General features: G+C 45.4%; 1 protein-coding gene across 2 annotated transcripts; it reads right to left on the bottom strand.

Annotated features, from left to right (window-relative positions):
- Positions 1-4,097: 4,097 nt before the first annotated feature.
- SALL2 (spalt like transcription factor 2) lies at positions 4,098-17,956 on the bottom strand. Of its 2 annotated transcripts, none has more exons than XM_055536296.1 (4): positions 17,820-17,956; positions 5,886-8,692; positions 4,979-5,442; positions 4,098-4,268 (listed from the first exon to the last, which is right to left on the bottom strand). In XM_055536296.1, the coding sequence occupies exons 1-3, from the start codon at positions 17,890-17,892 to the stop codon at positions 5,029-5,031; spliced, it is 3,294 nt and encodes a 1,097-aa protein (XP_055392271.1). In that variant the 5' UTR covers positions 17,893-17,956; the 3' UTR covers positions 4,098-4,268; positions 4,979-5,028. The 2 variants fall into 2 exon arrangements, with proteins under 2 accessions (XP_055392271.1, XP_055392272.1); XM_055536297.1 differs by lacking the exon at positions 17,820-17,956 and adding an exon at positions 9,072-9,167.
- Between the last annotated feature and the right edge of the window lie 9,851 nt (positions 17,957-27,807).

Below are 27,807 nucleotides of genomic sequence, written 5' to 3'. Positions count from 1 at the left end.
ATTGTTCACAAATCTGAATCCCTCACTTACTGTAAGATCACTCTTTCTTTCAAGGTCCTTAACACATAGAAATGAAGTATGTAGTAACTATATAGCAGTAAAATGAAATAGTCCTGGGGGAGAAAGACAATATTGGATATAGCTTTGCAGAAGTTGAAGAGGGTTGATTCATCTCAAAGACAGATTTCCACAGGTCATCCCTTTAACTTATAAGCATTTTTGTCTAAGGAAGAATTTGTCTAGTGGAAGAGATTCAGGCTGTGGTAGAATTCAGGATACGCATGACCTGAATTGCCTCCTCTCACCTACAGAGGAAGCCAAAGTGGCAGTACAGGTACTCCTGAAAGTCAGCCAAATTAAGGGGAGCTCCCAAAAGTTTTTGCTTTAACATTCACTTTTTAAACTATTACAATAATAAACCAGGCAAATTTTAGGAGCACAAGAGGACCACTTAGCATGATCTGCTTATAGAGGGATTTTCTTCTAGAGGCCTCAGGACCAGTTTTCAGCTCAAAAGAAAGCCACTGCTTTCTTATCTGGGCCCCCTCTTCGCCAGTCTGCATACAACTATGCGCAGTGCAGAGAGGAGGACTGACTCTCACCCTGACCTCTTCTAAAGACTGAAAGCCTAGTTGTGAGCAGATGATTGCTGCAGGCGCTACATCTCCTAACTTTCTGGTAATCTCCTAATCTGCTCTGGTAGAGTGTTCAGAGTTAGCCACAACAGTAATGGCTCCCATCCCACATACCCTTATGCAGTGTGACTCTGTCACTCTTCCTAATGAGGTAAAGCTTGTTTTTCTCCTCTTGAATCTGAACTGGCCTTCTGACTAGCTTTGGCCAAGAGAAAGTGGCAGAGATGATATTCTTTGAGTTTCAGATTCTAGGCCTTAAGAAGCCTTGCAGCTTCTGCTTTTGTCATGTTAGAGACCTAGGCTTTTATGGAAGTCCATTTATCCTAATAGCTAAACCACTTGAAGAGAGAGTGAGGGAGAGGGAGAGGGAGAGGAGAGGGAGAAAGAGAGAGAGAGAAATTCTAGAGATTCAAAGATGTCAAAAAGAGATCCTGGAGAATGAAAGACTCTAAGGAGAGAGGTTCCAGCATTCCAGTCATTCAGCTGAGGGGCCAGAAGTGAGTGAGGCCATCTTGGATCCTCCAGCCCAAATTGAAGCTTCTGAGTGAGCTCAGCCCTCACCACCTGGAACACAAACAAGCCATCCTAGCTGAAGGCTGTTCAGACCCATGGACTCACAAGCTAATACATAATTATTTGTAAGACCCTAAGTTTTGGATGGTTTGTTACATAGCAACGGGTTACTGAATCATCCACCGTATTGACCAAATAGTACACTTCCTAACTGGTTCTTTGGCCACATGTTTTCTTTCTTCAGTTTTGTCTTTACTCAGATTTTAAAATTATATAATCAAAAGCATAATGTCCATTGGGGCTAGTAAATCTGTTGTTAAACATTAAGAAAAACAAGGAAATGTAAAGGGAAGTCAAAGCTGGGTCTGAGGGAAAGTCATGTGAGTGAGATCTCTTCTGGGATAGATGTTTACTAAGAAGTTCCAGGGACAGTAAACCAGAATCCTAGGAGCAGAAATTGTGAGAGACGAAAATGTGCCAATAGAATTGAGATCTTTTTGAGGGGTGACACAGGTTGAAAACTGGGAGAAGCTGATGCTGAGACAAAGGAGTGCGGAAGTTTTATTGGGAAGTAACACTTGTTAAAGAAAAAAAGTGAGGAGGAGGGGTGAAGAAAGTGGGATTGGGTTGGGAGAGCTGTCCAAAGCTATCAATGCTGCAGCTGTGATGGTCACTGCCAGACCACTGGGGATTCCATGGTAAGAACTGTTCATTAGTCCCATGTTCCCTGGCAATGGCTAAGCCCTATACCACCCACCACCTTGCTTAATCTTTGACCAGGGGCTGGAGAGGACAACTGGAGGCTGTCCAGGCTCCTTTTTTTGGTCACTCTGTGAAGCTTGTGGGATTTTAGTTCCTTCAACCAGATATCAAACCTGGCCTTTGGCAGTGAGAGCGGAGTCCTCACCAGTGGACTGCCATGGAATTCTCTAACCAGGTTTCTTGAAGCTAGGTAGCCAGTTCTTTCTTGAAGGGACATCTTGGAAGTAGCGCATATCTGTTTCTGCCAAAGGGGACTTGATGTACCTTATATAGGTTTTTACATTGTAACTCCATTTGTCCTTAGGTCGTCATATGGATTCTGTTAATTTATTTCAGCATGGTTATTATGAAAGCTGAATGTAAGAGAACTGTATGTCCCCTCGCCTTTCTCTATCTTTGTATCATCAGTTAGTCATTTCCCTTTCTGGAATCCCACAGGCCACTGTGTCTTAGCACAGTATTTGCTACCACCATATAAAAATGTTTACATTTTCCCTCTTCTTTTACTGAGCTCCCTTTGGGGCGTAAGTATGTCTTCTTTACCTTTGTACCTACCCAATCCTCAAAACTGAACTGAATGAATGAGCTAAGAAACTGTCTCTTGCTTCTTATGATTAAGTCATCTGTTTATCCATCTAGTTCGAATGGAATCCACAATGCCTATTTCAGGTAAAGTGTTTTGCAGGCTGCATTTATTTACATATTTACTGCAGCAGGTTAGAGTTAATTCACTTTCCAAAGAAATGATCAAATGAGAAGTTATTGAGAGTAAGAAAGGATGGGGTTGAGGATGGGGATTGGAGTGGGCTTTGAAGAGGCTCTAAGAGAATAAGATAGAAAAGAAATAAAAGCTGTCAGAGGTCAATGAAAGAAGAAAAAGCAGGGGAGGAAAAGAATGAAAAGTAGATAGAAGGAAAAATAAAGTAGAGCTATGAAGGAGGGTGGGGAGTCAGGCTCAGGGCTGACCTGACCAAGGAAGTATCCATTAGTAGGAGCCTCACTGACAGCTGTTATCATAATGGGAACTGGCATCAAAAGAGAGGGCAAGTCAAGTTTAATTAGTTAAATGGCATTATCTATGTCCAGTGGGGGTGGGGAGGTAAGGGAATAGAAGGATTGGTGACCCACCTCCTTCCATAGGCTGAAAGGAAAAACAGATTTATAAAGCTTTGGTAGGGAATTAAAGAGACAGGAGCTGTTTCTTCCCCAGCCTACTTCACAAGATTGTCATGTCCTATTCACTAGTACCTTTAAAGGGGAATGGGTATGGCTCCAGGAGGCCATTGGAATTAAACCTCCGTTCAGGAACAAGTTTACTCACCTCTTCCCTTCAGTCTTCCAGCCAGCCTCACTTTAGGAGTCCAGTGATGGAACCGGAAGCAAGTACCACCCCTGAAGGTAGCAGCAGTGAAACTGAGTTTCTGCTGACCTGGGTTCTTAATCCACTTCTGCAACTGATTGGCTACATGTCTTCAGGCAAATCATTTTACCAGTCGTATCCCTTTAGCACATGGTTTCAGTGATATCTTACAAAAGCAAAAATTAGAAAAAATTCCAGAGAATGTTTTCTTTAGGAAAGCAAGGGTCTAAGAGTCTGAACCTTACCATATTGTGGAGACAAAACAAAAAAGAAAAAAAAAAAAAAATATCTACACACACACAGACACACCCACCCCCAATGTACTTCCTCTGCTAAAAATTCTCCTTTATATTACCTTGTTGGTAGAAATTATTAGGGTTGAATTATTTTTTTTAATTGTTTATAACATTAGACCAAGGATCATAAAGATGAATTCACCTTCATTCTGCAGATTAACTGATGTCAGCTAGGCTGGCTTAGGTTTCAGGAAAGACTGATAGCGTTCAAACTCCAAACAAAACAAAAAACAAAATAAAATACAAAAGCCTGGTGGTGGAAGCATCTAGGCAAAGAGAAAACCTGGACAACGGCTGTAAACTGTGAGCAAATCCTCTACCTTTTGAGAACACAAACACCATTTCAACAAGGAAATTACATTCAGTGGAGGTTGTTTTAGGACAAGGCTGAGCAAATTAAATACTTCACCACCATATGTTCGGCTTTGGCAGATGTAGGTGGTAAGGGAATCTCAATGTTAGGGAATAACCATATCACACCCCAGCGGGCTATTTAGTCATGAAATAAGGAGAAACACACAAATATTTGGTTAAAACACCTTTAATGAAAAGGGAAAGACACTAGTATCTCCCTTGTCTGGTCTTCACATTTTACTATGTTAGGAAACTCTGGAGCCTACACCTTTGGAGGAGCCATCACTCACATCAGTCAATAGCAGAATCTTCACTCCCTCCTCCTCAGAACTCCTGTTCCAGATGATCCTATGTTAAGAGTAAATACTACATCTCATTACAAGACAGAGGCAGGGAGGACAGCACCTGGGCTCCTCTCCCAAAGTCTGGGACTCTATGAACCAGACAGTGGCAAAGACACAAACCCAGGTCCATGGGCAGGCACAATGGGGAGGAAGTGGACCTTGAGAGAGGAAGATAAGGAAAATACAAGGGGCTAGGGAATAAAGGAGGGAGTTATCTAAAACTAGAAGCACACTAGTGCTAGGAAACCCCTCTGATCCACAGTGCACTGTGGCACACTAAAGTCACCATGAGTCCAAAAGAACATTCATGAGACCCATCGACCCATCCAATCAAGAATTTGAGGTCTCCTCCTTTACATCTCGCCCCTTTATTAATCATATAGGTTTGTGGCAAGCCTTATGCTTTACAACACTCAACTCTCCATTAGTCCTTCAACTACCCTCATGAACAATGCTTGCTAAAGATATGAACTTCACATTTCCTTCCCCCAAATAGCCATCCCATGGGAGACCTCTCAGCAAGAAATCCACTTGTTTGCTAACTGTGAGAGGCAAAGATGAAGGATATGAGAAGCTCAAAATATCTTGGCATATTAAGCAGCCAACACCTTTGCCTTAATGTGACTAAGACACGAGTGCCTTACTAGCAGGAAGAGTGTCCTGTGCCTTTCATTTCTCCCTACCCCCTGGGGCTGGGCCACAAGAGACAGATACCGTTCCGTTTTCATTGTTGGCACGCGGAAGGAGAAGGAATGTACAATGTGCTACTTCTCGTCTAAGATGGGCTTCCCAGGCACTGTCTTGGATGCAAGAGGCCACAAGAAGAAAAGGGGAGCTCTCTTCTCCTTGGCTTCTCTGGATCCCACTGCTGGAGGCAACTTCCCAGCCTCAGTTCCTGGGCCAAACAGCACTGGTGGTGCAGGGCCTGAAGTGGCAGTGGAGATGGAGATGGAACTGGAAGTCTGGGGCTTGGTGGGCAGGTCACTTGACAGGAAGGTTGAGTCCTGGTTCCAAAGAGACAGCGGGCCCACCCTCACCAGCTGGGAAGGAATGCCCTGGGACAAGAAGTCATGCAGGTTGACCTGGTCACCAGAGAGGAGTGGCCCTAGGCCCTCCAGGGACAGGTGCTGCCCCCTTCGGGGTGGGCTGTAATTCCATATGTGGGTGCTCAGGTGCACCTGCCAAAGGGGAGAGGAGAGGGAAGAAGGGTCATTCTCAGGGAAGCTGGAAAGGGTTCTTCTTGGGAATGTAAAAGCTGTAGCGAATCTATTTTCCTCAGGTACAATGAATGAAGAGGGAAGAAAAGTTTCTCAGGGGGCAATTGCCATGAGCTCAGCAATTTCAAAGCTCGGGGATTAGAGAAAAGTCATTAAGGACATCTACAAACTCAGAGAAACAGACAAATAAAGGCTCATACATCTGGGAGGTCCTTCTACAGAGCTCTCACTTCCTGCTCCTTGGGTCAAGGGGCAGCAGGTACAGAAAAACTGGTTCATGGGATGGTGGGGTCATCTTTTCGGGGAAAGGGAGAGAGCCCTGGGGAAGTGATAGAGGGTGAGCAGCCTGGGACCAAGGAAAGAGCAGCAATATTCTGAGGGCCATGGGGGGCAAAGGGCTGTACCTGGTGGTGGGCCAGCAGCATGTGCTTCTTGAGGGTAGCCCGCTCGAGAAAGCCCTGCCTGCAGAAAACACAAGTGAAGAGCAGCCCCTCCTTGGGGTGGGTTTTCTGATGCTCCTCCAGAGCTGCCTGGGTGGGAAAGGTCTGGCCACACACTTCACAGGCCTTTCGGCCACTGCTTTCCCCGGGCTCCTTTCTCATCACTTCCTGCAGGCTCAGCTCCTCCACCAACGGGGTGCTGCTGCCTTCCCCTTCAAGGGCCGGCGCCGACCCTGGGCTGGAGCTCCTCTCAGGCTTTCCCCCTTCTTCCGTGCCTCCGGCAGCATCACTGCCTCCCTGCTCCATTGGCTGCGTCTGATCCAGGGTGTCAGGTGGTGGTGGTGGCAGCAGACACGGCTGTTGAATGGTCTTCTCATTAGTGTCCATCTCCTTCCCAGCTGTGGTCACTGCCGCCACAGTCCCCACTTCCTCCTCAGTGCCAGAGGCCTCTTCTGAATCACCTCGCACGGATATCGCCTTCTCACCTCCGCTTTCAGAGCCTCTTCCGGCCAGAGAATCTTCATCGGTCACATCTTCTTCCTCTTCTTCATCCTCTTCCTCTTCTTCAGACAACTCCTCCTCTGGGGATGGCTGCTGGGATGGCTGCTGGGGGAAGCCCCCGGCTCCGGAGACTGTCGATTGCTCAGAGCCGTTCTCCTGGGCAGCTCCCCCCGCTTCAGGGAGTACAGTGCCGCCATTGGGGATCTGGCCCCCCAGGTGCATCCGAACATGCTGCTGCAGAGTAACAGCGTTGGTGAACTTCTTCTGGCAAATGGGGCAGGAGTTCTGGGCCCGGGCAGCTGGACTAGCCTTATGGCCCACGAAATGTGCACGCAGATTGCCCCGGGTAGAGAAAGCTCTGCCACACACTTTGCATTTGAAGGGCCGCTCACCTCCATGCTGGCCGTAATGCAGGCGCAGTGCCCGAGGACAGCTTAGCACCCGGAGACAAATGACACACTGGTTGGGTCCAGATGAGGCTGATGATGAAGCTGCAGGGGCAGAGGTGGTGGGGGCACCCGAGGCAGTAGAGGCCACTGCCACAGCTCCTTGACGGTCAATCTTTTCTACCAGCTGCTGAAGCTTGGAGGTCTCGGAGGGTGAAGCCCCCAAGGGCTCCAGCACATAAGGGAAAGGGAAGCTACCAGTGGACTTCAAGTGGTTGGTAAGCAGGGCCCAGCTGGGTAGCGATGTCACCAGCTTACTTAGCTGCATTCGGGTTGCTGCGCCACTTTCTGCCACTCCGGCAATGGCTGAGCCCTCACTCCCCGGCGGGGTGTTTTCATCCGCTTTATTCTTTGGCTCTACCGCTTTCATGAGCACAAACTTATTGAAAGCAGGAAGCGCAGGGGCCGTAGTGGTGCCTGCACCAGTGGAGAGCAGTGTGAGGCTCTCTGTGGCACTGAGGGCGGCAGTGGAGGCCACCAGAGGCTTGCGTTCCACACCTCCACCCGGCACAGCTGCCTCCTCCTCGGCCTTTTCTGGTGGCACCGACATACCATAGGGCAGGCCGCTGCTGGTGATAACGTAGTCTAGATGCTCTGGCACCGGGTGAGGGTTCATCTGCACATGTGGGTACTTCTCCCGATGCCGATGGAAATGCACTTTGAGGTTGCCTCGCGTGGTAAAGCGGTTGCCACACACATTACACTTATAGGGTCTCTCACCTGTGTGGGAACGCAGGTGGATCTGCAGGGCACTGTCACTACCAAATACTTTGGCGCAGAAGCGGCACTTGTGCCTCCCACCGGGCTTCTCCAAGGGGCCCATCACTTCCCCATAACCCAACTCTCCACCTCCATTCTTTGGCTTCAGGAGCCCTGGGGAAGCAGCAGCCTCGAGGCCCCGGGCTGCCCCAAGACACTGCGCTGCCAGGAGTCCTGTGGTGCCTGGGAATGCCAGGTGAGGCGAGGCGATCAGCTGATCCGTGCTGCCTGACAGGGCCGGGGAGGGTGCAGGGGTGGGTTTGTGGCTTCGCCCGACCACACCAGCAGAAAAAGGGTGCTGTGACCCCAAGGGGTGGTAAAGGTGGAAGAAAGCCTGCTTGGGTGCTTCTGCCCCTGAGGAGGTGGAGGAAGGTGCCAGTGTTTTGCCAGTTTGGACAGGTTTAATGGGGCTGAAGAGAGGAAGCAGGGGCTTGGTGGAGGAGGCAGTCCCTGTCCCAGGTAGCTCCGAGGGACTGGAAGGGGTGCCCACTGTCTGGCCTAAGGAGCCTAGCAGCAGCACCTGCCGGCAGATTTGCTCAGTCATCTGCATCTGATGAATCTGGCGCTGCTGCAGCACCCGGAGTTCTTCCAAGATCAGAGGGATGTTCAAGTGGCCACTGCCTACCCCTGGGTGGGGAGGAGGAGGCGGAGGAGGAGGGGGTGCAGGGGTGGACTCCGGCGGTAATGGAGTTGCTCCCAGCTTGGGGCTGGCCAAGATCAGGCCCCCACCTCCCCCAGCTGCTGTACCTGTGGCAGCAATGAGGAAGTGCCCGGATGACTCCTCTCCCCTCCGCTCTGGGCCCCAGGTAGGATCTGTGGGTACAGAGGACGCGCAGTCCGAGGGGTTGCTTTGCTCAGCCTCCATGGCCTGCGGACTACTGTGGCCCTCAGGCCGGGGTTCGCAAGAGGTCGAAGAGTTGTTGGGGTTCTCCTGGCCCCCAATTATCACCATTACAGGGGGATCAGTAGAACATGCATTCTGGTGGGCGAGGAATTCAGTTGGGTCACTGAATTGTGCGCAGCACTTGGCACAGACTTGGGGGTGGTCGTCCTCGCTCACATCACCTGGGGGAGAACACAAGGAGAGAGCGTGGGTGGTGCGGTTGGGATGGGTGTACACAGGCTGTAATTAACAACGAGCCCAGTAACCGCTAGTGGGGGTGGGGAGATGAGCTCACCATCAGGCCGTGCAGAAGGCTAGGGCTCAGGGCTGACCCGCCTGGACACGACACGCCAGCACTGGGGGCCAGGGAGGAGTGGGCATGCACAAGCTACTGTCCCCCTTCCATCCCCTCGCACCCCGGGTCACCGGCGGGCGGAAGGACTAGCTGGGAGGACCGGGTCCTGGGCAGAGAATCGTGCGTTTTATCTCGTCCACCGAAAGTCCTTCCCCCCTCGCCCCGCGCGCCCCCTCCACCCCTACCCCTGCCGGGCCCTACCGCACCTCCAAGCTCCGCCGGCTCCCCGCAGGGCCCCCCGAGACGAGAGCTCCTCCCGGCTTCGTGCGCCATGGTTGTGCGGGAGGTGCAGGGCCGGGTGGAGTGGGAGACAATGGGTATCCGGATTGGGGGAGGCGGCACTGGCCGCCCGGGCTGCAGCAGCCTCTGCACCCAGCGGCCCAGACTGCAGAGATGGAGATCGGCGGCGGGGGCAGGGCGCAGCGGAGGAGGGGGAGGGGAGCAAGGAGACGCGGAGGAGGGGAGGAGCTGGAGCCAGAAAGCTGGGAGAGGGGAGATGGGGGAGGAGCTGCTGGGAAGGGGAGTCTGTGGGGAGGAGCTGCTGGGGAAGGAGGCGGGAGCTGGGGAAGGAGAGGGGGGGCGGGGGATGGGTGTACGGGGGCGGGAGCCCAGAGCACAGGAGGGTTTCCGGTAGGCTCAGTGACAGGTGCTGTGGGGCCTGGTGGGGGTCCACCTATCCTTGCCCTCTGCTAGCTCCCCCCATCTCCAGATGTCTTTGCCCAGACCGGCCCGCCCACCTCCCCAGCAAGCTCAAGGGGGCACAGTAGGAAACAGCCTTGCTCAATAGAGCAGAGCGATAGGCTTCTCTTATTTTCCTTCGGATAAAGGATCCGCTGAGCCTGGAAAACGTGGACTCCAGAGAGGGTGGTCTGACGGCCAGAGTGGGAGGGGGGTCCCAGAAAATCCACCCCTTATCTACACACATTCACACCGCCCCTTCAAATGCCCCAAGTTTTGTCCTGTTTTCTTCACCTCCATTCCCACCCTACCCCCACACCCCCTCTACAATAGAAGCTTCTCAGGGTGGGAGGCTGCGAGGTAGAATTTCCAAGGAAGTCGATTCAGGACCCTTCTCTGCGGAACACTAAGCCCCTTTACTCCCCGCCCCTCCTCCCCCAGAATAATAGCTGAATGCAAGTTATTCCACGGATCACCCGGCCCACACCTCATTTATAGAGTTCATGCTTATTTAAGGAGCCATCTCCTATTTAGTTTCCTCTTCTCTACCCTTCTTCCTCCGTTGTCCTTCTCTAGCAACGCAGACACTATTAAGGACGTGCGGTTTGGGGAGATGCTAGCCTGCAGAGGCCCACCCAGCTTTAACCCTGGGGGGACGGGAATTCCTCCCCAAACAATGGGGAAAATGCAGTAGGAGGGAGCTACCAGGCAGCCTCTCGGGGCCTAAAGCCCCTTTTAGCCCCAGGCTGGGTTGAATGCCTAGAAATGACTTAACACCTGCTCACTGCACAGAGGTGGCCTCCTGTTCGGAGAGAGAATTAAGGGGGTAAAATGCCTCCTGGACCAGGTACTCTGCATTCCCTTCCTATCTTGAAATGAGCCTTAATGGCTTTCCCACTTCGTTAAAAGAGCTTATCTTTCTTACAGGAGGTGACAACAAGTCCTTAGTTCTGTGGTTTGCCTGGGCATCAGTAAATCCACCTTGTTCTAATCCCAGTTCCGTTCTTGCCTGGCTGGTAACTTGAGGCCTGGTGGGCAGTCACACCATGACTACACTGCCATTTCCTTTTTTGTAAAGTGGTAATATTGTAGCTATGTTGGCTTCATCAGAGAAATATAGTGGGGATAAAATAATATGTATATATAGGACTTCAAATTTTGGGAGGAGTCCTAAATATTATGAATTAAAGAACTTACAGTTCAGTGGCAAAAAACCCCAAATAAGCTAAAATACATATATATTCAAATTAGGTCTGTTTTCATGTTGCCTATTAATTTCTTTTTATTTATTTATTTTTGGCCAAGCTGTACGGCTTACTCAGGATCTTAGTTCCCTGAACCCAGGTCCTTGGTAGCATAAGTGTGGCATCCTAACCACTGGACTGCCAGGGAATTAGCAATCTTATTCATTTCTGAGGCTAATATCATTGGCTTATATTAAGAGTAGGAAGTCTTTTGGGGTGGGAGCTGTAATAGCCATTTCCTTCTCCAAATATTAATGTTAGTGTAATGTAATATTAATATTAGGCTTTTCAGGTGGCGCTAGTGGTAAAGAATCCATCTGCCAATGCAGGAGAGGCAAGATACACGGGTTTGATTCTTGGGTTGGGACAATTCCCTGGAGTAGGAAAAGGCAATCCACTCCATTATTCTTGCCTGGAAAATTCTATGGACAGAGGAGCCTGGCAGGCTACAGTCCATGGGGTTGCAAAGAGTCAGACATGACTGAACACACACACTGAGTTGTATATAATATAGACACAGTTGAATATTAATATTAGTATAATATAATATTAATAATGTCCACTTTCATTGAAAACTTTGTACTGAATTGTTTTGAAACTTCAGATAAACACAAGTGTCTTGACACTGTGGACAATGGCTCTGAAACAGAGGAGCTCCAGGCTTCCAGACCTGACCAGAGAGGGAGAGGGAATTCTGTGTCAATTATGGTAAGTCACAGGTTAACTGCAATGTTGTTTATTTTTACAGATAAGGAAGTTGAAGCTTGGAGAGGTTAAGTGACTTTTCCAAGTTCACACAGCAATTCAGTGCAGCAAGCATTCAGAGTTTTGACTCCTGTCCAATACTTTCCCAAGCACATCAACATTGTGTAGCTTCCCTAAGCTAGAGAAAGGGCCTTGTGTGGTTCCTACCTGCCATTTGCTCTGTGGCCTCAGTGAGAGAGAAGGAATCAGATGGACGCTTTCTACTGAGCATTTGTTAATTAGCATTGAACGTTTGATATCAAGTTGCTGTTTTGTCAAGTCTTCCAACAAGAAAAGAAATCCTTTTCTTTTCATCGTCTCCTGGGAAACACTGTCCCCTTTCTTGCTCTTTAATGAAACTTGCTTTCTGATGCGTAATTTGATCTGCACTCTTCTTAAAGGTAAATTCAGTCCCTGTTGAAAGGTGATGGATCAACAGCCACCTGTAAGAGGAGCCCTCTATTTCTCAGCACTTTGCACTCACTGCCTACCCTGAAAAGGGGGGTGGGATTCTTAGGCAGACACGAATGAAATCATAAACACAGGACTAAACAAACCTGGTAATGGTGTCCCTAGATAGCAGATAAGGTGAAGTAAGCTATCCTGGGTCACATGCAAAGTCTGGGATGGACACAGGACTGAGACCTGGATATGCTGGTTTAAATTTATAAAGAGCTGAAATAACAAGGAAAAATGAAATCAGGTGACTCTCTAAATCTGGTGGCTCATCAAACTTGGGAAAGGATGGCTCAGAAAACAGAAAAATCAGTAGGTAGCAGTGACTTGAACAGAGGTTCTCAAACTTTGCTGCCCACTAGAATTACTGGAAGAGCTTTTAAAAATCCCAGTGGCCAGGCTGTGTGTGCATGCATGCTAAGTCTGACGCTTTGTGAAGATATGAACTGTAGCCTGCCAGGCTCCTCTGTCCATGTGATTCTCCAAGCAAGAATACAGGTAGCCATTTCCTCCTCCAGGGAATCTTCCGGACCCAGGGATTGAACCTGCATCTCTTAGGTCTCCTACATTGGCTGGTGGGATCTTTATCACTAGAGGCACCTGGGAAGCCTGGCCAGGGTGGGTCTAGGCATCAATGTTTGTCATGCTCCTTAAGTGATTCCAATGTACAGTCAAAGAGGAGATCCATAGTGTATATCAGGAGTGCCTTTCCCAGCAAACCTTCCACCCTGCTTCTCACAAATCTTCAAAGTGGAAAAGTAGAAAGTGCTGTAATGTCTGACTCTTTTGTGACCCCACAGACTGTAGCCTGCCAGGCTCCTCTGTTCATGAGATTTCACAGGCAAGAATACTGGAGTGGGTTGCCGTGTCCTTCTTCAGGGGATCTTCCCGACCCAGGGATCAAATCCGTTTCTCCTGTATTGCTGGTGAACTCTTTACTGCTGAGCCACCGGGGAAGGTCACAAATCTTACCTGTGTTCAACTTTACCAAAATTAGGACGTAAGTAAAATGAGTTGCTCCACGCAAAATAAAATCTGCCTGTCGGGTTCTCTCTCTACTCTGACCACAGGTACATTTTGACTCTCTTGTACCCTGCTTCCATGAACAGAAATTGACATGATATACACTCGACTATGAGTTTAAGTGACTGTATGTGCATCTTGAGCCATACTTCTAATTGTAAAATGAAAGACTTTGTTCTACACAGAGTTCAGGCACCATCCAACCATTAAAGAAATGAGCATACTATGTCAGTTCAGTTCAGTCGCTCAGTCGTGTCCGACCTCTTTGTGACCCCATGAATCGTGGCATGCCAGGCCTCCCTGTCCATCACCAACTCCCAGAGTTCATTCAGACTCACGTGTTGCCATCCAGCCATCTCATCCTCTGTCGTCCCCTTCTTCTCCTGCCCCCAATCCCTCCCAGCATCAGAGTCTTTTCCAATGAGTCAGCTCTTCACATGATGTGGCCAAAGTACTGGAGTTTCAGCTTTAGCATCATTCCTTCCAAAGAAATCCCAGGGCTGATCTCCTTCAGAAGGGACTGGTTGCTCTGCCTAAACTTACTGTTAATGTTGGACCAACACCAATTGATAGTGTCCCCAACTATGAGTTGATTCTGTAACTGCTGCTATAGAGGACTTCTAAGGGAGAATAAATGATCTTCTCTTCCTCACTCCTCTCTCCTAAATGCATCCACATACCCCTCTGTCGCTCACACCTAGTAAGTGTACCCTTGACCTGTGCAACGCAGTGGACAAACAGGCACAGGTACATCTGGTGCTAAGTGAGAAAAATATATGTTTCCAGAATAAGAATATCTTAGATCAAACACACAAAAAAAGGGTTTTTTTTAAAACAGGCATTTTTCTGATATCAAAGGACTCGGCACTTAACATGGAATTCATACTGTTTTGAAGCTGGAAGTGACTTTAGAGATCTGACCTCTCACTGAGCACAGTGACTCAGTCACTCTGAATCAGACCTCAGTTAAAGTGCCAGCACTTTCTAATCTTTGTGACCTTGGGAAAAGTTTCTTAATTTCCCTAAGGCTTGGATTTCTTTTTAAAATGGGGGTATAGCAATAAAAAGGTATGAAATTCTTATACAGTGCTACAACATAGATGAGACTTGAAAACATTGTGCTGAGTGAAATAAGCCAGACGGAAATAAGCCACTCAAATGGACACATATTGTATGGTTTCATTATGTGAGATCCCTAGAATTGGTAAATTCACAGAGATGGAAAGTCGAATGGTGATTTCCTGGGGCTGGTGGGGTTGGGTGAAGCAAATGGGGAGTTATTATTTAATGGGTATACAGTTTCAGTTTTGCAAGATGAAAGAGCTCTGAGATGGATGGTAGTGATGGTTGCACAGAATTGTGAATATACTTAATGCCACTGAATTGTATGCTTAAAAATGAAAAATTTTGTTTTGTATCACCATAAATTACAGTCACTTTAATGGAGGTAATTATAGAGAAATAAACAAAAAAATATATAAAGGGCATAGCATAGTACCTGACAAATAGTAAATGCTCTGCAAATATTAGCAATGAGTATTATTCTGTAAAGACTAAAAGCTGAAGCCTGGGAGAAGGCTGGATTTGTCCAAGGTCACAAAACTTCCAAGTCCAAGCTGGACTGAAAACCAGGTTTTGTGTTTCCTTATCCGGTGCTCTATTGTACCCTGCCTGAGTACTTTCCATCTACTCAGAAATGTTTTCTTTTTGACCCAGGAGTGCCTAGGGCTTAAAGGCTCAGGCATCAATACTCCAAGAGAGGGTGCTGTAAAGAGAACAGGACCCTCACAACTCTATTTTTGCCTTCTTTCCCCTTTTGCTGCTCTTGATATCTGCCAACTGCCATTTCTCCCCCTAGATCTGTTTGGCTGTTGTCCTGGTTTCTCCTTCTCACTAAATATCTGGGTTTCCGATGGTTTCCTTTATTTCCCAGATGCACTAGTTTACATTTTCCCTATTCACATCCCTTATGTTCTCTATTCCCGACTTCTAACTCTGTAGGGAAGAGAGGAATTTTTTTTTCTCTCCAGAGTTTTTAAGTAAATAGACTATTTCCTTCTCATCACTTATGTGCAATTACTATTCTGTTAGGTTTTTGGTGTTCTGGTCAGGGAAACTGAACAAAAAGAGGGCTGGAAAACAGGTTTTTCAGACTGTGTCTTGGTGATATCTTAGGTCACTGCAGAGATGAGGCTTTTAAAATGTGCAACAAAGGCTCAGCATTTGCTTGTCACATATGGTAAACATTGCTTAAAGGAAGGCAAAGACTCCTGAAAGCCTTAGTGGCACCCTAGCCTACTAAATAAATGTCTGCTGATGGTCATGATGATGCCCATAGCTCCACAGGTACACCTGTAAAAGGGCACACATAAGAGCCCCCAAATAACAGCCCTCCCTACCTAATCTGGGGGCGTGCAGAACAAAAAAATGTCCCTGGGGTAGAAGGAAAACTCAGGAGCCTGAAGAGCATGGGAGTGAATAGAAACCCTATCTGTATATCTTATGAAAGCATGAAGGAATTTTAGATTTGATCAAATATTAGCCACCTCATCTTACATATGAGACCCCATTACACCCCAGGTCATGCTAGTAGCGCAAGGATCTTTCACTCTCAGGAGAATTCTGAACAGAAAACCCATAGGCTTTCTTAAGGTTAACTACTGCTTTCTTGCTCCTGACATTTATGTTTTTAACTTTTATGGCTCAAAGGGAAAATTTCAACTGAAATTCTTTGCTGCCATTGAGTTCAAGCCTGTACTGTTTCCATGGGGACGGCTTTGCAGCAGCATTCCGCACCCCCAGGTGTTCACAGCCACAAGTGGGAGCTACAGCTCAAGGGGGCTGGAGAATCCTCTCAGGGCAGGAGTGAAAGAATTTGTAGCTTCCTCCCAGACTCTTCCTCAGCAGTGGTGTAGGGAATGGGTGAGCTGAGGAAGTGGGGAGAGAGGGGAGAGAGGAGAAGAGGAGGACGCCTCTGGGGGGATTCAGTATTGTTCCGCAATCCAACCAGCAGGGGAGCAGGACTGTAAGGCAACTCCGAGGCTCTGGGGGGAAGTCTCCTGTAGAGCAGCGGGAGGAAACATTCGGCCTGCAGCCGCATTAAGGGGGGGCTAATGTGTCCCAGGAGGGAAGGATGCCACCAGCTTGAACCTCTTAATACTGGCACAGTGGGATCCCAGTAGAGCACTGACTTGAAGGGGATGTGTTCTACACAAAAGCCAGTATGTCTGTAGCATGTGGCACACTGACTTGATCTCAAGTCTTTTTTTTTTTTAAGCAGGTGAGAAGGTAAGTTTAATCCATGTTTTAGTTTTAGCCACTACAAATACATTATCCTAGAGGTTTCCATGACACATATCTCATAAAGAAATGCTGAAGTTCACCCAGAGTTCCCAGAGCTTTGGTCTTATTTCAGTATTTGCAGGAAGTGCCACTGTATTCACATATAATAATAATACTCACATATTAAGTACTTATTTATGCTAGGGACTGTACCACATGTATTAAGCACTTATTTATGCTGGTTATTTTTATAAGTGTACTAAAACATGTATTAACTCAATAACCCAATGAGATAGTAGTCAGTATATTCATCTCCATTTTACAGATGAGGAAACTGAGACATAGAAAAGCAAAGTAAATCAACAAAGGCTGCACAGCTAACCAAGAGGTAGAGCCAGGATTTGAATCCTGAAATTCTGCCTTCAGAATCCTTGTGTTTAATCCTATACTACATTGTTGGGTGAATCAGCTGTTTGCTAAATAAATAGTTTATCCCTGAGCCAGTGTGAAATACATAGCCATACCAGATTATCCAAAACTTGCTCAATCCTAAGTAACTGGATATTTGCAAAGATACAGATTCCCAGATGCTAGCCCACATCTACCCACAACCAAGCAAGCTTGGAAAACCCTAATTTAGGTGGAGTGTGTACTGCTAGTTCTGATTATCATGAAATCAAGGTTTCTTTCCTGATTATGCCTGTTTTTGAGACTGAGCAATGTCACTGCTCAGTATCTTAGTTGCTCTCTTGGCTGCCTCTTACTTACTGGAATGTTATAAGAATACATGAAAAGTTCCCCCCTCATAAAGAAAATCTGTTACATAAATGATAATATCCTCATAAAATTATATGCATGTATTAACATGAATGTATGTTAACACATACAGGTTTTTTTTAGCTTGGCTTTCCTTGAAGCACCCACCTAAGCCCCTCATCCAGACCTTTCCTCCAACCTCTACCCCAGGTGACACAGATAGACACTCCAAACCAGGCTGCATCTGACCGACATTAGCTCTCTCCCTCTGGGAGCTCTGATCTCTTCTCTGCTCAGCCCAACAATAAGAAACTTTTTTCTCCTCTCCCTCAGGGGAAACTTCACGTTCATCCAATTCATTCTCTTGCAACCCAACTCTCCAGAAAGAAAAGGGGGGAAAATCCCACCCCTAAGAGACGGGTCTTCAGGTCTGAGAAGGTTACTTAGCAACGGGCACAAAGACCAGTGAGCAAAGGGGGACCTGAGGAGAAAACTCTTGGGTGGGGAGACAGAGCCAGTTTGAAAACTCCATTTCATCCAAAGAAAAGCAACACGGAAAACAAACAGAATCAACCCTGAGAAAAGCCAAGCGGGGCTTCTCTCCAGTGCAGGTCATCATCTCCTTACTGCCTGCAACTCAACTCTTTCAACCCCCTAGTGACCAAGTCTTCCCCCTGGTTTCGCCCATGGCCCGGGTGCCCTCCCCTTGCCCTGGCCTGACCCACACAGGCTTGGACTCGGCCCCCACCCCCACCCCTCCCCGGCACCCACCGTTCTCAGACGCGCTGGGACCTTCGCAGTCCGAGATTAACTGTTGGGGTTTCCGCTGCTTTCGCCGAGACATTCCCGGGTAGAGAGAGGTGGGACAGGGAGGGACAACGCTCACTTAGTCTGAATCGGGGTGACCTGGTCTGGTCTCCCCCCTGGGTCTGAAGCCAACTGATGCCTCTCCCCCAATGCCAATCACTGTGAAGCAGAGATGGTCTCGCTTCCCAGGGACGGACAGACAGACACGCGCGCGCTCTGATTCTCAGTCTCTGACTCTCTCTCAATCTCTGCAAGTCTTTAAAGGGGAGACGCCCCCTTTTTTTTTCTTCAGCTTCTTCCCTACGCTTCTGCAGCTCCCATTGTAAAAGCAAAAATCCTAATCTTTCCGCACACTCTTTTCTTTTGTACTGCAGAGGAAAGGATTTAACCCTCTCCTCCCTGCCCGGGTTCCTGGCCTCTCGCTCTGCTGTCTGTTCAGAAAATGTCCCTCGGTTGTTTCTCTAACTCTTCCTCTAAGCTCTTCACAGTGCTTTCTGGTTATTTCATGATTCTGTGCCACCTTGTTGGAAGATGTGACTGCTTCTGGGGTATAAGCTGAAATGAGAACTTTATGGTATATCCTGATTATAAGGCCAAGAACTTAGTTACTTGCCAGTCAAAAATGAGAAAGGCTGACCAAAAAAAAAATGATCATTATGTATATGTAGATCTCTTTAAAATTTATAAGATATTTTCGTGTATGGGGCATATTTTGAGAAATACATCTTTGAGGTTAGCACAGCCAGTTTTACTACTCCTATTTATAGATGATCCTCTTTACAGCTGAACCAAAAGGCTCAGGGAGGTTAAGTAACTTGTCCAACATTGCACAGCTGTGATGTAACAGAAACAACCCTGGCAGCCAGGTGGATCTGACAGTAGTCTAGCATTTTTTTTTTTTTTTTCCTCTCTCAATATGCCACCAAACTCCTAGCATGTAAAATGAAAATGATTGATCTTAAGGACTCTCATTTAAAATACCTACAGGGTCAGGGGCTCTTCTGTGTCTCCTACTTCTTTCCAGCTCCCAGAGTTGAAGGGATGCCACCTTTGAGAATATCACACAGAAGAGTTCTGTGGTACTCCAGAGGAGACGTTGGCTTCCCCGGTGGCTCAAGTGGTAAAGAACCCGCCTGCCAATGCAGGAGACACAGGTAGGATCTCTGTGTCAGGAAGATCCCCTGGAAGAGGAAATGGCAACATGCTCCAATATTCTTACCAGGATAATTCCGTGGACAGAGGAGCCTGGTGGGCTACAGTCCATGGGGTCGCAAAGAGTCTGGCATGACTGAAATGACTGAGCATTCAGGCACTACCAGAACAGAAGTTACAAGGAGGCACCTTCAGCTCAGTATAAAGGAACTTTATAAAGTGTGATGGATTCTCCTGTAAATTTGTGAGCTCTTTGTGACATGTTCTCATAGAGACTGAAAACAGTTGTCAAGGATTCTGTGGAAAGAATTTCTTTGTGGATATTAAATTTGATCTTTAAGAACATATCATTTGGTGTACTTGCCCAGTGGTCCAGTGGTTTAAGACTCTGCACATTCAATGCAGGGGATGTGGGTTTGATCCCTGGTCAAGAAACTAAGATGTGATATGGCCAAACAACGATAACAAAAAACCATCGTTGCCAATGAGCCAACCGAGTCTCTCCTGTTCAGATTGCACATTTAAGGGTGATTGCTTTATTGTTCTTTAACTTCTGACGTTGCTGCTCCTCCGTGAATTTTCGGTGCTAATGTTACCACTTTGCATAGACTATCCAGATATGCCCTATCTTCTAGCTATAATGCCTAGGTCCTCTCTTTTAAACTTATTTATCTTTTACTCTACTGGCTAAGATAAGAAAGCATCAGAAACACCATCTGTTAGGAAAGTGGGAATTATTTTGCCCTTTGGAGCTGAGTGATGTAAATCTGATGGCTGTGTCTTCAGAGAAAAGCAAAGTTCACAAAGTGTTGGGTGCACACTTGGAGTTTCCTTCATTTCTTCCCTTACACAAGTGCAACTTAGTTTGGCAGTAATAAGAAAGGGAGAGAGAAAGACAGATGGTAGGGGGGTTGCTGGTGATAAAAGAGGCAGTTACCCCCATCTAAAGAGATTTGGGGAGTACTCTGATCTTTGCTTTGGAGTTCATGGAGTCTCCATTATTTTCCCAGATTTTTGGGGTCAGGACCTTGAGTGGCTCCCTCATGGGCAATCCTCAGAACTCTTGCTAACATTGTCTTATTCATCCTGTTAACCTCCTTGTGGTAGACAGGTGCACTCATCACTAGGTTATTGTGGAGCAAATGGGAACACAGAGGCCAGGAAAGTCCTAATTTCTCAGTGGAATAGACTGGGTTTTGTCACGCTATAATTCCACTGTTTCCATCAGGTACTTCCTCTTCGAGGAAAAGAAATGAGAGAAGGAACATAGCATTCTGCTTTCCTTAGGAGTCTGGAGATCTCCAAGGGCACATCTGGGGGCCCAGTATTCATCTCTTTCCTGAGTCTTGTCTGCCTGGTCTTTCCCTACTTTGGTCCACCCTCTTTCTTGCTGTCCTTATTGTAAAAGGAAGGGCTCTTTCCCCTCCTCTCCTTTCTTCCGCCCTCCCCCATTTACCATTTTTTCCTTTTACCTCTCCACTGTGGCCTCTTGACCTCCCCACAGAGTTACAAAAGTAAAATCCTTGAAGAGATGCTGCTGTGGGAATGTTAATGAGCCTTCCCCACAAAGGGGCAAAGACTTTACTTCACTGAGTTGGAAAAAAGCCCCTTTGAAAAGGGGTTTCTGTGTGTGGTGAAGTGGAGAGGGGAGGAGGAGGAGAGAGAGGGAGGGAGAGGGAGGGAGAGGGAGAAAAGAAGGGAGGGAGAGAAAGAGCAAGAGAATGAAAAGAGAGAGAAATAAGAGAGAGATTGAGAGAAATTTAGTAGAAGAAAACAATATGAAAACAGCACGTTTCCTTCTGTAATTGGTGATTTAATTTTTGGAAAATGTTCCATTGTCATTTGACCTTGTAAACTAAGCATTTAAGTTCCCAAAAAGCTCACGAGGCACACTCGGCATTGAAGATAATGAAGGATGGGAAAAAAGGACTTACCCTAGCACCCTACCCCCAGTTCCTTCCCCTGTGTGGAAACCTGAGAGGCTTTGGGGGTGGGGGGCAGAGTGGGAGGATATTTTGGGCAGGAAGTAGTTGGTGGTGAAGATGGACTCTTTATTCTGGCTTTGTGGTTCCTTTTTATGATATTTGCTAATTTTACCAGTATTTTCTATTTTGGCTTCCCTATTGACTTAAAATTTTTCCTCTCTTAAGGGATAAAATACTGTTGGGAGTTTACGTCATGGAGCCAAAGCAGGACTTTGCTCAGGACTCCTACTTTTCAAGCAGGACACTGTATCCTTCCTTTGTGAGCACAGGTTGCCTCTGAATTAGTTTAAATGGATGTTAGGGTACTCTTATTATCAAAAAATATGTCCTTAAAAAGCAAAGATATGTTGTTGCTTTTGGAAAAAATTGAAGTATACTTGAATATTACTGCTTGATCAAGCCAGTCATTATTTTGACTCTCAGAGATTTTCCTGCACGTTGTTTTGTGATATCAGCACAATAGTGCAGTCAAAGAAGCCCAGAACTGTGAGAAACAAAGAGAAGGTGATTGGAATGAGATCCTCTGAGGAAGAGAAAGAAGAGGGCCCAGTCAGGGATGCTAATTCCCAGAGCTCTGTAACTCCTCTGGATTCACTGTAATCACAGGTAATCACATGGGGAATTTATGGAGAATTCACATTCCTAGCCTCTACCCCTGATCTCCTTAATCAGTCTCTGAGTCTGAAGCCTAAGATTTAAAAATAAACTCTTAAATGATTCTTTTGCAGTTTGAGACAGTTGAGCTTGACTGTTGCTTTTGAAACCAGGTTGTAGATACCTAGGGGATTACAAGGCAATCCATGTACACATGAAGTGAGTCCAGTGTGTGGTCCCAGTAAACAAGATGCCTCCCAAATATGTGTACTACTGTTGGCCAAATGTTTGTTGATGTGGTTGAGAGTAATACACTTTGAAGTCTCTGAAGAGCGTTTCTAAACTCAGAGTGGCTTTTGCTCTAAAAATACAACCTCAGTCGAATGGGGGTCCAGGAAATTCTTTGGCATTTCATTCAAGGCCTCTTCTCTCAGGACAATACTCTGCTGTTAGCATTCCTCTTTTTCTAGTTTGTAGAAGAGGAGGCATTGTGGAAGCACTTTCTGTACCTTCCTACGAGTTGGAATCCCATGAGGAATTTGATTTTAATTGCAAGAGAACAAAACTAGGAATCTAGAAACCGTTCTATGATATGACATGTAACCTTTCTATGATAGCCGTAACAATAGCTAATCATAGCTAAGGTGCACTCTGCAGTATCACGCCCTTTGATTGTATCACACTCCTTTAATCCTTTAAATAACTTTGCAAGGGTTGTTGTTGGGTTTCTCAGTCGTGTCTGACTCTTTGTGACCCCATGGACTTCATCATGCCGGGTTTCCCTGTCCATCATCAGCTCCTGGAGCTTGCTTGAACTCATGTCCATCGAGTCGGTGGTCCTGCCTAACCATCTCATCCTCTGTCATCCTCTTGTTCTCCTGCCGTCAATCTTTCCCAGCATTAGGGTTTTTTCTAATGAGACAGTTCTTCGCATCGGGTGGCCAGGGTGTTGGAGCTTCGGCTTCATCATCGGTCCTTCCAGTAACTATTCAGGATTGATTTCCTTTAGGATTGGCAGTTTTGGTCTCCCTGCGGTCCAGGGGACTCTCCGGAGTCTTCTTCAGCACCACAGTTCAAAAGCATCAATTCTTTGACGTTCAGCCCTCTTTATGGTCCAACTCTCACATCCATACATGACTACTGGAAAAACCGTAGCTTTGATTATATGGACCTTTGTTGGCAAAGGAAGTATTGATATGTATAAAATCATTTGTTTGGTTTATGGGCACACCAGCATGAAATACAACCTTAGGAAAAATTCTGTTGCAAAAAAAAAAAAAAAACTTTGCAAGGGAGCATTATATAATCCCCATTTTAGGCAAGCAGAACACCCTATTTTGCAGTAAAGAAACTGAGGCACAAGAGACAAAGTAGCTTTCTTATTCAAGGTCTGATAGCTGATAAGTGGCAGAGTGAAATTTGCCCAAGCAATGCCTGACTTGACAACCCGTGTTTTTCACCACAGTGTGATCATTTATTGCCATCCCCCTGATTTCTGTCTGTTATAGGCCTCACTTTCTGGGTGCAGACCTGTAGTATGACTTGAACTTTCAACTTGCAAGGAAAATTTGAAGACCCACAAGTAAATATCTACAAATTATGATTCTTTTAATTACATATATTACCACATGGTCCAATGGTCTTTCATTAGGGAGTAAGGCAATAAAAAGTAAGGGAAGAGTGTCCTTTGCAGAACTTTATAAAATAAGAAAGCACTGGCAAGCGATCCCTGGTCTTTTCAGATGATTTCTGCGTGGCCTCTTTCAGGTGACAGTTGCCATGGTGTTTTAGGGGCAGAGGGAGGGAGTGAAGATCAAGGAGGTCATTCAGATTGAGTCCTGTCTGGGGTTTCTTTTCGGAGTTCATTTGGCAAAAGATGGCAGGGATTTAAACATTCATAAGAGAAAGGAGAGAAGTTATTCTTTTTGCTTTCCTTGGTTTTTCAATATTACTCTTGTTAAATAAAGGGGAAATGGAGTTTGTGAAAAGGTCAAGGTTGTGGAACAGGAGCAGGAGGTTGTGGGGGAAGGGCATGAGCCTAGTAGGCAGGGGGAGAAGCCTAGGGTCGGGGTTGGTGGGTAGTATATGTGCCTGTGTTTTGAAGGAAAAAATTATAGGAACAATTTGCTAAAGTTCCAGAGAGCCTAAGGTTAGTTGTTTTAAAGAAAATCAGCAAGTCAACAAATGAGGTACAAACAGTGAGACGCAAAGGTGGGGTGGGGAGAATGATGACAAAGGCAAACAAACCAAGCCATGAGAAGGAACAATTCAGAGTGCTGGGAAAGAAAGAGTCACAGATGAAAATCTTTGGAGGGATAGGAAAAAAGGGATTGAAATTATGTCAGAAAATGTGAATAACTGACAGCTATCATAGAAACATGGTCAGAGCCTTCAGAAGGCAACTTTAAGAACAAGTGGGTTCTCAAGGACTTTGGAGCTAGATGGGGCCATAGGGATCATTTCCAAATCTCTTGCTTTTCAGATAAAGAAACTAAGACCAAGAGAGGTTAAAAGACTTTTCAAAAGATTCTCCAAAACCAGATCTTATCTCAAGGAATTGCCCTTTGCACTATGTAAAGAATAAATGGCTAGAGGCAAGAATGAGAGAGAACCCAAGCAGAAGTAAAACTTGAAAAGATAGCTCTTAATTTCTCCATCTTCTCTAGAATTTATGAACTTTTTTTCTTGTGGGTACCAACGTATTTCAGAAGCCAATTTCATTCTGATAACTTCATACCTTAAGCTATTCAATTAAATAATAATCTATTTCCCACATTGGAGATTATTCCCAGGAATGGGATCCCCCAGTGACTAATTCTAGTATTAAAAAAAAGTGTTGATTATGTCAAATTGATTCCTAATTATATTTTAATTGCAAATCCTTTATATCGTCCCTTATTCATTCACACTCATTCAACAGATTTTTTTTTTAAAATATCTGTTTACACTAAGTACCTATTGCACAACAGAAAATAAAACAAGTGTTTTCCAGTTTATTATTATGCAGCTATTTTGTAATGGTTTGGACTTTAATCTTTTGGTGACAGGTCTTTATTTGTTTTGGACATGATTTCCAGTTCCAAACTATGCCACTGCTTTATCCCTCATCCATAATTCCATAAGTCCATAAGTCACCCAAGATTCATAGGGACTTCTGATGTGGTTCCTCATTTATCCTGGAACTGCTTTTATGGCCTTGAAATGAGCCAGGACACATGGTTCTCGTGGAGTTGATTAGAGCCAGTTTATACAGAAGATAGTTCAAAGTGAGGAGAGCTGATGGGGCAAATCAAAGCCAGAATACTTGAGGAGAACCAGGAAGAGCTGAAGATCCTGAAGGCAACCAGTGAGTCCAAAGGGGCTGGAATAGGAAATGAGTTAACAGAGAGCAAAGTGAAGAACTGGAAGAGTTGCTGTAAATATTGACTTTACTGAACTTGTAGGTTTGAGGTGAATAGCAGCCGGCTTAAACGTGGAAGTTAAGGATACACAGTGTACCTAGAAGAGAACATAGGTGAAACATTCTGGTACGTAAATCTTAGCAATGTGTTCTTAAGTCAGTCTTCCAAGGCAATAGAAATAAAAGCAAAAATAAACAAATGGGACCAATCCGATTTATAGGCTATTGCACAGCAAAGGAAACCATAAGCAAAAATAAACACACAACCTATGGAATGGGAGAAAATGTTTGCAAATGATAAGACTGACAAGCGCATAATTTCCAAAATACACAAACAGCTCATATAGTGAAGTGAAGTCCCTCAGTCGTGTCTGACTCTTTGCTACCCCGTGGAGTATAGCCCACCAGGCTCCTTTGTCCATGGGACTTTCCAGGCAAGAATACTGGAGTGGGTTGCCATTTCCTTCTCCGGGAGATCTTCCCAACCCAGGGATTGAACCCAGCTCCCCCGCATTGCAGGCAGATGCTTTAACCTCTGAGCTACCAGAGAAGCCCACAGCTCATATAACTCAGTAATAAAAACCAAACAACCCAGCTGATAAATGGGATAAGACCTAGACATTTCTCCAAAGAAGTCATACAGATGGCCTGCAGGCACATGAAAAGATACCCAACATTGCTAATTATTAGATGAAAGCAAGTCAAAACTACAATGAGGAATCACCTACTCTGGTCAAAATGACCATCACTAAAAAGTTTACAAATAATAATGCTGGAAAAGGTATGGAGAAAAGGGAACACTCCTATCCTGTTGGTGGTAATGTGAATCGGTACAGCTATTATGGAAAATGGGCTTCCCTCGTGGCTCAGTCAGTAAAGAATCCATCTGCAGTGCAGGAAACCTGGGTTTGATCCCTGGGTCAGGAAGATCTCCTGGAGAAGGAAATGGCAACCCACTCTAGCATTCTTGCCTGGAAAATCCTGTGGATAGAGGAGCCTAGTGGGCTACAGTCCATGGAGTCACAAGAGTCGGACATGACTTATCAAGTAAACCACCACTTGGGAAAATAGTATGAAGTTTACTTTAAAAACTAGAAATAGAGTTACCATGTGATCCAGCAATCCCACTCCCAGGTATATAACCAGAAAAGATGAAAACTCTAACTTGAAAAGACACATGCACCCCAATGTTTATAGAAACATTATTTACAATAGCCAAGACATGGAAGTAACCTAAGTTTCCATCAACACATGAATGGATAAAGAAGATGTGGTATATATACACAATGGAATATTATTCAGCCAAAAAAAGAATGAAATAATGCCATTTGTAGCAAAATGGGTGGGCCTAGAGATTATCATATTAAGATTATCATATCAGAAAGAGAATGACAAATATATGATACTGTTATATGTGGAATCTAAAATATGATGCAAATGAACTTACAAAACTGCAGTAGACTTACAGACAAGGGAACACATTTAAGATTATCAAAGGGGGAAGGGGGTGGAGGAGGGATGAATTAGGAGTCTAGGATTAGCAGATACATACTACTATATATAAAATAAACAAATATGTTGTAATGTACAGTACAGGGTACTATATTTAATATCTTTTCATAAACTATAATAGAAAAGTATACGAAGACACATATATATATCTGAATCATTTTGCTGTACAACAGAAACTAACACCACATTGTAAATCAACTAGACTTAAAAAAAATATTCATTGTGTACATTTTGGAGAATTCTGTGCCTCCTTGCAGTCAAGCATTTTTATGAGACTAGATTACTTATATTATAAGATAGTACTTATATTATTTAACAATTATATACTGTTTGATTCTCTGTTCTTTCTCCATCTTAAAGTGCATTGTACATTTCTTGACCATTGTACATTTCTTGTACAGCTGGACTTAGAAAAGGCAGAAGAACCCGAGATCAAATTGCCAACATCCATTGGATCACAAAAAAGGCAAGAGAACTCCATAAAAATATCTACTTCTGTTTCATTGACTACGCTAAAGCCTTTGACTGTGTGGATCACAACAAACTGTGGAAAATTCTTAAAGAGATGGGAATAACAAACCACCTTACCCGCCTCCTGAGAAATCTGTATGCTGGTCAAGAAGCAACAGTTAGAACCAGACATGGAACAATGGACTGGTTCCAAATTGTGAAAGGAGTATGTCAAGGATATATATGGTCACCCTGCTTATTTAATTTATATGCAGAGTACATCATGCAAAATGCCTGGCTGAATGAAGCACAAGCTAGAATCAAGATTTCCGGGAGAAATATCAATACTGGTAGATATGCAGATAACACCACCCTTATGGCAGAAAGCAAAGAGGAACTGAAGAGCCTCTTGATGAGAGTGAAAGAGGAGAGTGAAAAAGTTGACTTAAGACACAACATTCAGAAAATGAAGATCATGGCATCTGGTCCCATCATTTCATGGGAAATAGATGGGGAAACAATGGAAACAGTGACAGACTTAATTTTTTTGGACTCCAAAATTACTGTAGATGGTGACTGCAGCCATGAATTTAAAAGACACTTGCTCCTTGGAAGAAAAGCCGTGACCAACCTACAGCATGTTAAAAAGCAGTACGTACTCCTTTGCCAACAAAGGTCCATCTAGTCAAAGCTATGGTATATATAGTAGTCATAGAAAAGGCAGAGGAACCAGAGATCAAATTGCCAACATCCGCTGGATCATGGAAAAAGCAAGAGAGTTCCAGAAAAGCATCTATTTCTGCTTTATTGACTATACCAAAGCCTTTGACTGTGTGGATCACAATAAACTGTGGAAAAT

Source organism: Bubalus kerabau, chromosome 10, assembly GCF_029407905.1.
Source record: "Bubalus kerabau isolate K-KA32 ecotype Philippines breed swamp buffalo chromosome 10, PCC_UOA_SB_1v2, whole genome shotgun sequence".
NCBI classification, from domain to species: domain Eukaryota; kingdom Metazoa; phylum Chordata; class Mammalia; order Artiodactyla; family Bovidae; genus Bubalus; species Bubalus kerabau.
This window is presented reverse-complemented; position numbering and strand designations above follow the sequence as displayed.